This window comes from Dermatophagoides pteronyssinus, unplaced genomic scaffold, assembly GCF_027571235.1.
Source record: "Dermatophagoides pteronyssinus isolate colony J.1.1.1.1 unplaced genomic scaffold, Derpt_VIB-CSIC_2022.12 sq0003, whole genome shotgun sequence".
In the NCBI taxonomy this organism is placed as follows: domain Eukaryota; kingdom Metazoa; phylum Arthropoda; class Arachnida; order Sarcoptiformes; family Pyroglyphidae; genus Dermatophagoides; species Dermatophagoides pteronyssinus.
The window spans coordinates 2912891-2925560 of record NW_027461527.1 but is presented as its reverse complement, the minus strand read 5'-3'; the positions used below and the strand labels follow the sequence as shown (position 1 = coordinate 2925560).

At 29.6% G+C, this 12670-nt stretch overlaps 1 protein-coding gene across 2 annotated transcripts; it reads right to left on the bottom strand.

Annotated features, from left to right (window-relative positions):
• Window positions 1–9722: 9722 nt before the first annotated feature.
• LOC113793652 (uncharacterized) lies at window positions 9723–12387 on the bottom strand. Of its 2 annotated transcripts, none has more exons than XM_075824999.1 (4): window positions 12117–12387; window positions 11011–11790; window positions 10869–10913; window positions 9723–10723 (listed from the first exon to the last, which is right to left on the bottom strand). In XM_075824999.1, exons 2-4 carry the CDS (start codon window positions 11771–11773, stop codon window positions 10044–10046), a joined length of 1488 nt encoding a protein of 495 aa, XP_075681114.1. In that variant the 5' UTR covers window positions 11774–11790; window positions 12117–12387; the 3' UTR covers window positions 9723–10043. The 2 variants fall into 2 exon arrangements, with proteins under 2 accessions (XP_075681114.1, XP_075681113.1); XM_075824998.1 differs by having other exon boundaries at window positions 11011–11991; window positions 12117–12386.
• Window positions 12388–12670: the final 283 nt, after the last annotated feature.

The following is a 12670-nucleotide window of genomic DNA, read 5'->3' as shown; positions in this document are numbered from 1 at the left end:
GTAAAAGTTTGATGTGCGAAATATTGTTTTTCTCTTTCTCTCTCACTATATTATCAAAATCAACAACAACAACAACCAAAATCGAATATTGAATGGATATATTGAAAAAAAAATTTTTCATTTGGATTTTCTATACTCTTCAATTCGCGAATAGGATATATACATGTATGTATGTAATGGTTAGACATAGACCAGGAGTTATGTATGTTGAATGCATCAAGAAGTGAATATAATAATCATCAGGCCTGGTTCCATGCTCCCCCCTCTCTTTTTCCCCAGAAAAAAATGATCCTCTCTCACCACTTGTAGCTTGCTTTTGCTACTACATCAAGCTCATTCGTTTTTTTGTATTTGCTCATCGTCGTCGTCGTCGTTTTTCTCATTTCCTTGGGATACAAAAAAAAAGAGGAAAGATATTCACGCCAAATATATACGCAATTGATAGATTATGGATATAATATATTATACATGTGACATGCGTATACGCATGCGTTTTATTGAAAACAAAACAAAAAAAAAAAAGAATCCTGTACACGGTTTTAAAAAGAACCACAAATGAATTTGATGGCGTCATTAAAACACTAATGTCACATAGACGGCGTCAAATTTTTTTTTATTATTTTGGTATCCAAAAGTGTGTGAAAACAACCGGGTTAATAAATATTTATTTTGTAACCAAAGAATAAGAGAAAAAAAAATTGGCCATTTTAGACCAAATTCAAAAAAATTGAATCGAATATTTTTTTCAATTTGACAAAATCAACGAACGAATAACAACGATCAACAACAACAACAACAAAATAGTCTGGGAGTGAATGTTATCATTCAGGCATCAGGTCGTCAGCCTTGTATTCATCTATCTATGTGATGTGATTGTGTGTGTGTATGTAATCAAGGAAGAGGGCAAAAACAACTAAAAAAAATTGGCTGTGGGTTAGCACACACATGATGATGATCATGATGATGATGAGAAATGCAACAAAAAAAAAGTGCAACAAGTTTTTTTTTAAATGGCAAAATTAATGATGATAATGGTTAGACCTTTTACCCATTTGGCATATGTTTAGTTATAGTATAGATTAGTTAGTTAAAAGGCCAACAACTATTTCGACTTAAGTAAGTTTTTATCTATTTATTATCTAATCGGTGTTTTATCCACATGAATGAATAATGATAAAATTTTAAACTTCAATGAAATGCATCATTTTGCATAATCATCATAATTCAACCGGTGCCTCACACTTTTTTTTTACTGGCACGCAAATAATCATCATTAGCCGGCTAACTATTATTTTATCTCAAATATCTGCTTCTTTCAATGATTAAAATAATGTTTTTTCATGTGATATATGTGCTTGTCAACAACACTCACCTTCCTTCAATTGCGAATCTTTGAATCCGGAATTTCGGAAGCGTTGAAAAACAAACAAAAATTGTGATGATAGATGAATTATGCTAATGTTGTTGTTGTTGTTGAAAATCACCATAATAATTGACACAAATTGAAACAAAAAAACACAGAAAATAATCTTCTTTTTTTGTTTGTTGGCAGAATTTCAATATCAACGACTATTTCGATTTATTTATTCAATCAATCAATCTCAAATCTGAAAATGATTTGGTCATTCAGAATCAAATCAAATCAAATCAAAAAAATATCACCAACACCAAACACCGATGATAAAAGTGAACAAATTTAAACCAGAAAAATTTTTTGAAAATTTTTATCAATCAAAAAAAACAAGAAAAAAATTTGAAAACAGTAGACAAACACACACACACACATAAGACATCGAACGGGATATTGAGCAGAAAAAAAATGTATAAAAATCCTATCAGGCGTCATCATTCTTGTAGCCGATTAAAGTGGTTTGACGCCAAACATTTTTTTTTTCTTTTCTTTTCTTTTTTCTGCTGTATTTTGTGTGATGGGATTCGATTCAAAAAAAAAAAACAAAACTAGACGTTTTATTCATCGTCACACTCACACACACACATATACAAAACTCTTGATATTTCTCTTTATATTTCAACCGGATTCAAAATCAAAATCAGAAGAAAAAAAAATTGAGAGAAAGATCTACCTACCTACACTATTTCGACACCATAGTCATCCTAATAATCATCATTTTTTTTTCTCTATTTAAAATGAAAAATATTGCGGGCGTTACATACGTGTATAAACCGTACACACTTACACAAATCAACAGGAAAAAAAAACGAGTTGTGACGTCCATCTCTCTCTCTCTCTCTCTCTCTCTCTCTCTCTCTCTCTCTCTCTCTCTCTCTCTGCTCTTTCTCGTTCACCTGTAATCAATGTGTAACTATACCTGTAAAGAGAAAATAAAAAATACCTGAAAACCTGATGAATATCAACCAGAATTATTATTATTATTATTATTATTATTATGGATGCTTCTTTTTATTTCGAAAGAAAAAGAGTATCCAGTTTTATTTTATTTCAGGGAAAATAAAAAAAAAGGGGAAACAAATTTCTTCATCTTGTATCTTGTTGTGAATGGTCAATCTCAATCAATGTTTTTTTTTTGTTTTTTGTTTTAAAAGGAATGTTTGGCATTCTTTGGATTTCGGAAATAATGTGGCGTCATCATTTTTCGTGTGTGTGTGTTCAAAAAAAGAGAAAAGCTTTATCCAACAACAAGACGGCTAAAAAGGGATAATAATCATGTTTGTAAATTTTTTTTAAACATACACACACAGAGAGATAGAGATAGAGAAAAAGATAGTAAAAAAAAAGATTTAAAGTTGTACATATCACTGACAATGAATGACTGACTAACTGACTGATTGACTTGTTTGGCTGGTTCAAATGAGAAAAATCCGAAATGTCTGAATTTGATGATGATGATGATGATGATGATTTGATTCATAAAAATAGCATCATCAATTTCTTAGTGAAAGAAGAAGAAAAATGAATTAAAAATCCAATGAATGAATGAATGAAATGTATAAGGGATATACGATGACGAAGACGACGACGACAACGATTCATAAGAATCACTAAATCACGAAAACGACAAAAAATTTTACTACGATAAAAAAGATTGTAAAAAAAACAAAACAAAACAAAACAAACGAGAGAGATGAGAATTTTAAAATGCCAAAAAAAGAAAAAATAATTATTTCATATTTTTTTTCAATGGAAAAAATACATTAACATTAACAAAAATGGAGCCGGAAGTTTTCTTTTCTTAACCTGTTTTATCATCATCATCATCGTCTTGTCATTCGTAATTCTCAATGTTTTTTTTTCTTCTGTTGTTGTACTGGATGTTATGCATAAAACTAACGCAATATACAATACAAAAAATTGCAATCGTAAATTGCAATTATGATGATGATTTCATTCCGTTGTTATTTTACTTTTTTCTTCGTCGTATCTGATTCTTATGAATGAAAAATTGTGTCATCGTTTTCGTTGTTGTTGTTGTTAATTTGATTTTTTTTCACTCGTTCGTTTGTTTGATTTGATTTGATTTGATTCAAACAACAATAGATTAAAATAGTCGAAATAGTTGTCCATCAATCAATCAATCAATCAATCAATTGATGGATATTTTGAGATTTTCGATAACTGAATTGATTGAATGTTCGTGTTTGAATATATATTTTTTTATTTATTTATTTACCGGTTATAATTCAAACAAACAAACAAACAAATCGGTAATCCTAATGAAATGATTGATGATTTCGACAATACACAATCCACATTTTTTTAAAGATTCATTTTGGCTTGTTGGAGAAACAAAAAAGGAAATACAAAACGCAAAATATCTGACCGATTCATACCAGATACATATATTGTGTATGCTCCAGATATTTTTCATCATCATCATCATCATCATCGGTTATCTCGGGTATAGATTGGCCTTAAAAAAAAAGAATATAAAACATGCAACAGCATTCATGCACAACCGGCTTTTTTTTCAACAAAAAAAAAAGAAGAAGAAGAAATATGAAGCCATCATCCAACCAGCCACAAAAAAAAACATAACCTGCCCGTTCAACCAAGCAGAAACGGTGCATTGCACCATTGAATTAATAGGAAAAAATAAATAAATAGATAGCCGCCGGATAAACCGACAACCAAACGGACAAACCAGACAAAGTAATACAGAAGGCATTCATCGAATTGATTGAATGATTTTAATGTTGATAATAATAATAATAATAATCGATGCCGGTTAATGGCCCGAATTTTTTTTCGTTATCAACTGTCTGTTTTGAATGTGAATGTCCGTTGTGGCAAAATCAAATGAATTTTGGCTTCAAAAAACAAAAAATCTATTTTCAAATTAAATTAAAAATAAAAATCAAACTTACCGGTGGAGAATTGAAGGTAGAAAATTTTGTCAATTGAATGTTGATTGATTCCAGAGCAGAGAAAAATGATTTGATTTGAATCATCATCCGGTTATTTAAATCAAAAAAAAAAAGCACAAACATCTTGAATCAAATAAACAAACAAACACACACACATTAAACACATTAAACACTACTGGATAGTTTGAATACTGATCGAATACTAAAACTATCATGTATGAATGAATGTCTGGTTTGTTGAACACCAACCAAAGAAGAAAAAAAAAAATCGAGTAGATCAAAAATATTAGGAAAATCTATCTAGTATCTAGTATACTAGTTTTGATTTGGTTTGGCTCACCCAAAAATAAAATAAAAAACTGACACCACACCGGTTCATTCATTTTATTTTATTTTATTTCATTTCATTTCGACTCTATCTCAATCGAGAAACATGACGATGATAAACATTCACTAGGGACGACAGAAAGAGAAGCAGATAGAGTTTTTTTTTCTGTTCTTGCTGAAGAAGAAGCCTAGGGTCATACAGAAAAATATTATATGAATGGAAAAAACATTCAAATCATTTAAATGGGTGATTTAACATCTATTTCTTTTCTCTTTAATCCGCATCTCTTTCTGTTAACCATTTATCGGTACACGCGCATATTTTAATCATCATCATCAACAACAACGAAGAAATTCAACGAATCATTTTGGTTAGTTCAAATTTCGAAATCATTTGTGGATGATCTGAATAAGTTAAGAGAAGAGAGAGAAAAAAAATGCCGGCTTTTAAGACATGTTTCTTCTTTTTTTTCAAATAAAACAAACTGTTTTATCCTTTGAATAATACGCATGTCCGTATAATATTTGCATATTCTTTTCAAACGGATGTGTATTTTCGGTTGTTTTGTTTGGGCTATAGAATGATCAACATCACCACCACCATCAAATATCATCATCATCATCGCCAAATACTGCCACCCATAAAAAAAGCCGAATAGTTTTTTTTTTTTGAATGGGAAAATATTTGATCATTTCGAAAGAGACTGGGCAAATATTTTCTTTTCCGCTTTTTTTCTGGTTGAAATATATGTGTGTCTTCAGTTTATTTAACTTCATAGAGAGAGAGATATAGAGACTAAGTAATGTCGATGAACTCTCTTTTATTTTGTTTCTTCTCAATATTCATCATTGTCGATGGTAATTTTTTCTTCTTCTTCTTCTTCGAGTTCTTTGAGTTGAATGTATTGAAAGATGGTAATTCATATAATCCGATGATAATGGTAGTGGTAGTTCAATTTACTGTGAATGAGGTCAGGGGTGAATTGCCTCTCTTTTTCTTTCTCTCTCAGTCCACAAGGGTCATAGGACGTTTTAAAATTTTTTTTATGACGCCCGAAATTTTTTTTTTTGGCTGAAGAAATACTGATGAGGATGAATGATTTGATGACATTTTTTTTGTTGCCCACTTTATTCATTATCATATCTTTATGTGAATGATGATGATGATGATGATGATGGGTTTTTTTCTGTGGCATTTATTCGGTTCGGTATGGAATCCGGTTGTGTTGTCGCCAAGCAGCCGGTCAAAAACTATTCATTTTTTTTGTTTGCCATATTGTTTTCAACAACAGACGACGACGACGACCTGTTGAATATTTGTGTATGTTTTTCATTAAAAAAAAAGATTAAATTTTTTTTTTCGTTAAGAAAGTCAATCAGTTCCAGTAGCGAAAATCAGCGATAAAAATATACGAAAAAGATAAGCGTCGGTAATAGGTTTTTCCCATAAAGCATTTTTTTTGCCTTATCGACGAAAACAAAATCAGGAAAGAGGGAAATTCAAAGCACAAACAAACAACAATGTGTCACCTGTTTTTTATGAATGTTTTTTAATCATGATATTTTTTTAAAAAAAAGTTTCTTTTTTTTCAGGTAAATTAATTCATAATGATTCAACGGAAATACAAACAAATAAATAAATAAAATTGATCAATCAATCAATCAATCGATTGATTGTTTATTTGATTGTTTGTTTAGAAAAAGAAAAATAGATTGAATGAAAATTAAAAAATGGATTTAATTTGTCACCACCATTATTGTATTTTACGTAAACATTTAACGCCTTGCGAGATAAACGAGATAAACAACGATTAGAGACAAAAACAATTTTCCAATAAAATTTATTTCCCAAAATTTAAAAGATTATTGATTTTTTTTGCCCTCCTCCGCAACGGAAGTTGTAAAGCGCATGTTCATTTTTTCCCCTCCGAAATTCCGGTTGAACTTTTGATAAATATTTTTTTGTTTTTTTTCATTCGTTAATTGATTTCATATTGATTGATTATTGATTTTAGATTTTTAGATATATAATTTGTTAACGTTAAATGTTGATGGCCTACATCCATCGAAAAAAATTGGATTGATGATAATCCAATTGATGATGATGTACATATTGGATACAAATATCCTATCGAATATATAATGAAATCAGTTCGAATAATGATAATTTCAACATTTCAAAATTGAATCAAGTAGGATGGATGTGTTTTTGTGTGTTGGCGATCCACAAACAGTTTTGTTTTGTTTTTGTTGTTTCTAATTACAACATGAACAAAAATCTTGTGAATGAACTAGAAATTTTTTGCTAACTTTATATGGTCAAAATCATTTGATGTGATCACTCGTTGATTATATATATGGAATCAAAAACTATTTGGAATTTATTTTTTATTTTTTCCAACGCCTAATTTGTCAACATGTTTTGTTTCAACAGACAAACAAACAAACAAACAAAATGATCTGTTGTCAATATGAAAGAACAGAAAAATTTTCAATATTAAAAAAAATCAAACCCAATAATAATTGAATATGAATATTAAAAAAATAGCAAATTCCTATCCATAGATATAACAAACAAACAAACAAACAGGGGAACCAAAAACTATAAATAGATAATAAAAAAGAGACAACTATTCGATGGAATTAAGGAGTTAAATTTATATTTTTCAATGGAATTTTTCATTCATTTTTTTTTGCTTTGAATAGAAATAATGGTAGTAGTAAAATGTATATTCCAAAAAAGACATACACACAGAGAAAAATTAAATTCATTGATTGTGGCCTATTTACATTGAAAATCATTGTTGTTCAATGTTTTTTTTTCTTTCTTTCTTTTATATTACATATATAACCATCATAATCATCATCATTCATAATGATTATCGACAACAACAACAACAACAACAATGATGGTGATCAAAAAAAAAGTTGAATGGCCCGTTTTGGCCATTTTTTTTCTCTCTTCTTTTCAGTTTTGAATGCCCTATAGGTCATTATAAATGACCACCACCACCACCATCATCATCAACAACAACCATAATCATTGGATGACTTTCAGGAAATTTTTCGGCATCAATTCGGTTGATTTTTCTTTTTCTTCAACAAAAATATTAACATTATTCAATACAAGAGCAACGACGACGACGACGAAAAGGTAAAAAAAAACGGCATAGTTAAAATTTTTGTCATAACTTTTGCGAACAGGTTATATGATGATGATGATGATCAATCAACCATGATGATGTTTAATTCGTCTAGTTGTTTAACTACTTTTTTTTTGCTGTTGTTGTATAAGTCTGGCCTGGTTATATGTATAAGCCAGCCAACTTGATCATCATCATTCGTTATCGATTGTTAACGGATAAAATATTTTAGAAAATATTTCGGGAAAAAGAAAGAAAGAAAGAAAGAGATAGATATATCTCTGGTAGAAGGGGAAAACAAAAAAAATACCTTTATTATTATCAAACTAAAACCCAAACTGAACCGAACGCCGGATGATGAAATATTGAAAAAAAAACATTCACCATTATTAATGTAAACAGGTAACAAGTTATTTCGAGATTTGCTGTGTTTTTTTTTCTTCTTCTATTTTATTTGCTGCCAATGTAAAAAATCGGGAATTTTTGTTTCTCTCTATCCGTTGTTCATCGCGCATACCATACATACCGAAATAAATAATTTTTGTTTTTTTTACCCGACCGACTCTAATATATATCCAATAAAAAAAAAGGTATAGAGACAGTGTTTGTGTGTGTGTGGCTGTCTGAGAATTTATGTTGCTTGCTGTTTTTTTTCGGGTCATTCTCATTATTTTTCGATGGAATTTTTCTTTTTTTTAAATGTCATGTTATTATTATTATAACCATGCCAAATATCCTGCCAATCATTGATGTTGTTGTTGATGATGACCCGAAATGCCGGGTTATTTTTTTCCAATTCTTTATTTATACTAACTAACGAAGAAGAGAAAAAAGAAAATTCCAATGACCAACGTAATTGATTATTATTGAATATCTACAATATATGATATATGCAACGGAAATTCCAATCCAAAAAGAATCAATCATTAATCATTATTTATATGAATGGAGCATTTATTTATTTTTTTAAAAATTTTTATTTGTTTTTTTTTCGTTATTATTGACATGAACCTAAACAACAAACAAAAAATACTACTATTATTATATCAAGGTACATATCAAGGTTTCATTCATTTATTCAATATCTTTTCTTTTTTTTTTTGGTTAACAAAAACCGACAAAACTAAACTAAACGAAACGAAAAAAAATCACAGTCAAACGGAAATCATCAAACATTGTGTGTGTATATACCACATACTATCTCAAATATACAACACACATTGTGACTGTCTATCGTCACTAAATTCTTGTTTTTCGTTCGTTCGTTCGTTTGTTAGTTCGTTTTGGTTCGTTCATGTCAATCACCATCATCCATCCATCGTCATCCACATTTCACATAGACATTTTCATATACAAACCAAAAAGAAAAAATTAAACAGTGTTGCACTTATACAAGAAAAAAAAAATACAGCAGTCATCCACACAGATACATCCAACCAAAAAAAAAAAAAAATCTAACCATCAGACAATGAACTTTGCTTTTGGGTGTGCTACATACACATACCAAACACATACAATAATAATAATAAATTTTATATATTTGCCGCCGTCGTCGTCTTCGTCGCCGACGCCGAGAGTCTAGATCCTTTATTTTTTTTTTTGCTATTTTCTCTCTATGAAAATGGTGGAAAAATAAATCGTTAAAAGAAAAAGAATCCTATACAAAAACCCAATGAGATTATTAACACGCCAAGTCATCATCATCATTTTATTTTGAATGATGACTTTTGTTGGACCCCAACAACTGGTGACGCCATCTTTTGATCGGATATCAAAATTGATATTTTATTTCATTCTTCTTCCGACAAAACAAAAAAAAAAAACATAATCAACCAATCTGATTGATTTGGAAAAATAAAATTGACAAAAAAACAAAGAATAAAGAAAAGAATAAACAACATTGTGATATGTATTTGATTTGATTTTATCCCTTTTTTGTTAATGATATGCATATTTTTTTTTGGTGATTATTCAAGTGAATATTCAGTGTAATATGATTTGCTTATTTGCATTCGGGGTTGGTTGGTTCGGATTGGCATTAGATTTAGAAGAAAAAAAAATGAAGTTAATTAGTGTTAATCAAAAAAAAATGACTAAACAACAAGAAGAAACATCGATTGATATGTAGAGTGATGTGTATTGCAATTGCTGTTTTTTTTTAAATCAATTCTATTGCTTCACAAAATGGATGGTGATCAAAGAGAAAACGAAAAACAAATATTAGGTGATTTAAGAAGGTGTACAACTATTCTTTGTAAATGATGATGAATTTCCATGTCCACTTATCGATCTTGATGTTGTTGATGATGATGATGATGATCGATGAAATAATTCACTTATTGGTAAACTTGATCGTCGTCTTTGTTGAAAACGATTACCAGATCCTTGTTGTTGTTGTTGTTGTTGTTGATGATGATCTTGGATATGTGGATGATTATGATGATGATGATGATGATGACCTTTTGAGCTATATTTTGGTAAAACATTTAATGTTCCATTTAAACGTGCCTGTATTAACATACAGGAAAAAATATTCACAATATTTTTATTCATTTTAGCTGAACATTCAACAAAACCATGTTCCCAATCAATACATTCACATTCGGCCATTTCCATTTTAACTTGTCGTCGTTTTGTTGTTTGTTTAGTGATTTTTTTCTGTCGATCCTGTTCATCATTCTGATTATCATTATTATGATCAACATCATTATCATCATCATCATCATCATTATTCTCATCAACATCAACATCATCATCATCATCATCAAGATCAGCTTTATTACCAACAACAACAATCGGTGGCATTGGTTGTTGATTACCTTTAATCTCTTTAATCATTTCACGAATATTTTTTATCTCTTCAAATGATGATTGATCATCGATTGAATAGACTAATGCAAATGCATCTCCTGTATCGAATAATGATTAATGATTGGTTTGGTTAAAAGAAAAGAAAATCGATTGATTAATTAATTAATTTATTCGAAACAAACAAACAAAAAAAATAATTAATTAATTAATTTTCAACAAAAAAAAAAATCAAATGTATTTTACCTGTAGAAATGGCCAATCTTCGCATGGCTGGAAATTCAAATGATCCTATGATGATTATGATGATAATTAATGCCATAAGATTATTTTGATTTTTGATTAGTTAGTTAAAATACATTATATATAAAAAAAATTTAATACTAACCGCTTGTATCAAGAATTTCTAATGGTATACATCCACCACCGGGTATTTCATATTCACCTTTATGTAATTCTTCAACCGTTGCACAATGACGTTCAGAAAAAAGACCATATAAAAATCTTTCAACAATTGCTGTTTTACCAACAGCACTTGATCCTAATATAACAATTCGATATCTTTCTTTCATTGGTCGTACATTACTATTATTATTATTAATTTGATTAAGATTCTGTATCGAACTATTAGATTCTTGTTGTCTAATATTTGATATTGTATTTGAATTACTTTCACTTTGATCAACACTTAATTCGGATGCAATACGTAAATGTAATTTTGAATGTCTTCGTCTTCGTGATAATGGTGGTGTACTTGCATTCAATGTACCACATTGATAATTGGCTAATAATTGATCTGTCGGGCTACGTGCAGCAATATTATTTGTTGTTGTTGCTGCTGTTGATGTTGATGGTGATTTATTCATCATCATCATCATCATTATTGGTGATGGTTGTTTATTTGATGGTGATAATTGTGGCTGTGGTGATGTACTTGCCGATAATGACATGGACGGGCTATATTGATAACGATCACGTTTTGTCATTGCTTGACTTGACATTGGACGTGAAAATGATGACCATTGTTGTGGTTGTTGTTGTTGTTGATGTTGTTGTTGTTGTTGTTGTTGTTGTTGTTGTTGTTGTTGTTGATTATGATGGTGTTGAGACGAAGATGAAGTGGAAGTAAAAGAGGCGTCATTATTCTGCATCTTGATATGTTTAGTTCCTGTAATTTTAATAATATTGATATGAAAATGATTGATATCATTTGATTTGATATGTTTCAAAATACTGAAAATCAATGAATTGATTAATAAATCACAATATTATTATTAGTGTTATTATCATTATTAAATGATTGATTGATTGGTTAGTCAGTTAGTTAGGCAGTTAGTTAGTTATTTGGTTGAAATATTTAATCCGTTCGCTAATAAAAAATGAATGAATAAATAAATAAATAAATAATTTAAAATTAGCAAAATTAATGTTTAATTAAAGAAGAAGAACTACAAAAAGAAAATTAAATCACCAAAAAATTCCATAAAAACATACAATGCACCTGAACGTATTATTACCACACACACACGCACGTACGCAGACACGGTCAGTCGGTCAATGGAAGCGCAATTTTCTTTCTTTCTTTTTTTTTGCTAGAAGCTACGAAAATCCACAGAAGAAAAAAAAATAAACGCAATTTGACATAGGAATTTGGCCGTGAAATCGGTATTTCTCTGTTATCGTTGTTGTTGTTGTTGTTGGTATACAGGCGATACAGTTATAAAAAAAAGGAAACACACACACGTCTATATCTTTTTATGTTTCAAAAAAAAAAAAAATGTTAACCGGTCATGATGTTCTGCGCATCATTTTCAAATGGGCAAACATTTTGGAACCCGAAAAAAAAATGTAAAAATAAAAATAAAAGTAACTTTTAGCACAATATTTTTACTCTATCCGGACCAGCAAAAATTTTTGTCACTATTTTCACCCACACCCACTCCAAACAAAATATATATGCGTATTTTGGAATTTGAAAAATAAAAGCATTATATTTTAATAGTTGTATGAAAACCTTTTTGAAAAGTAGAAGCATATATGGATGCATT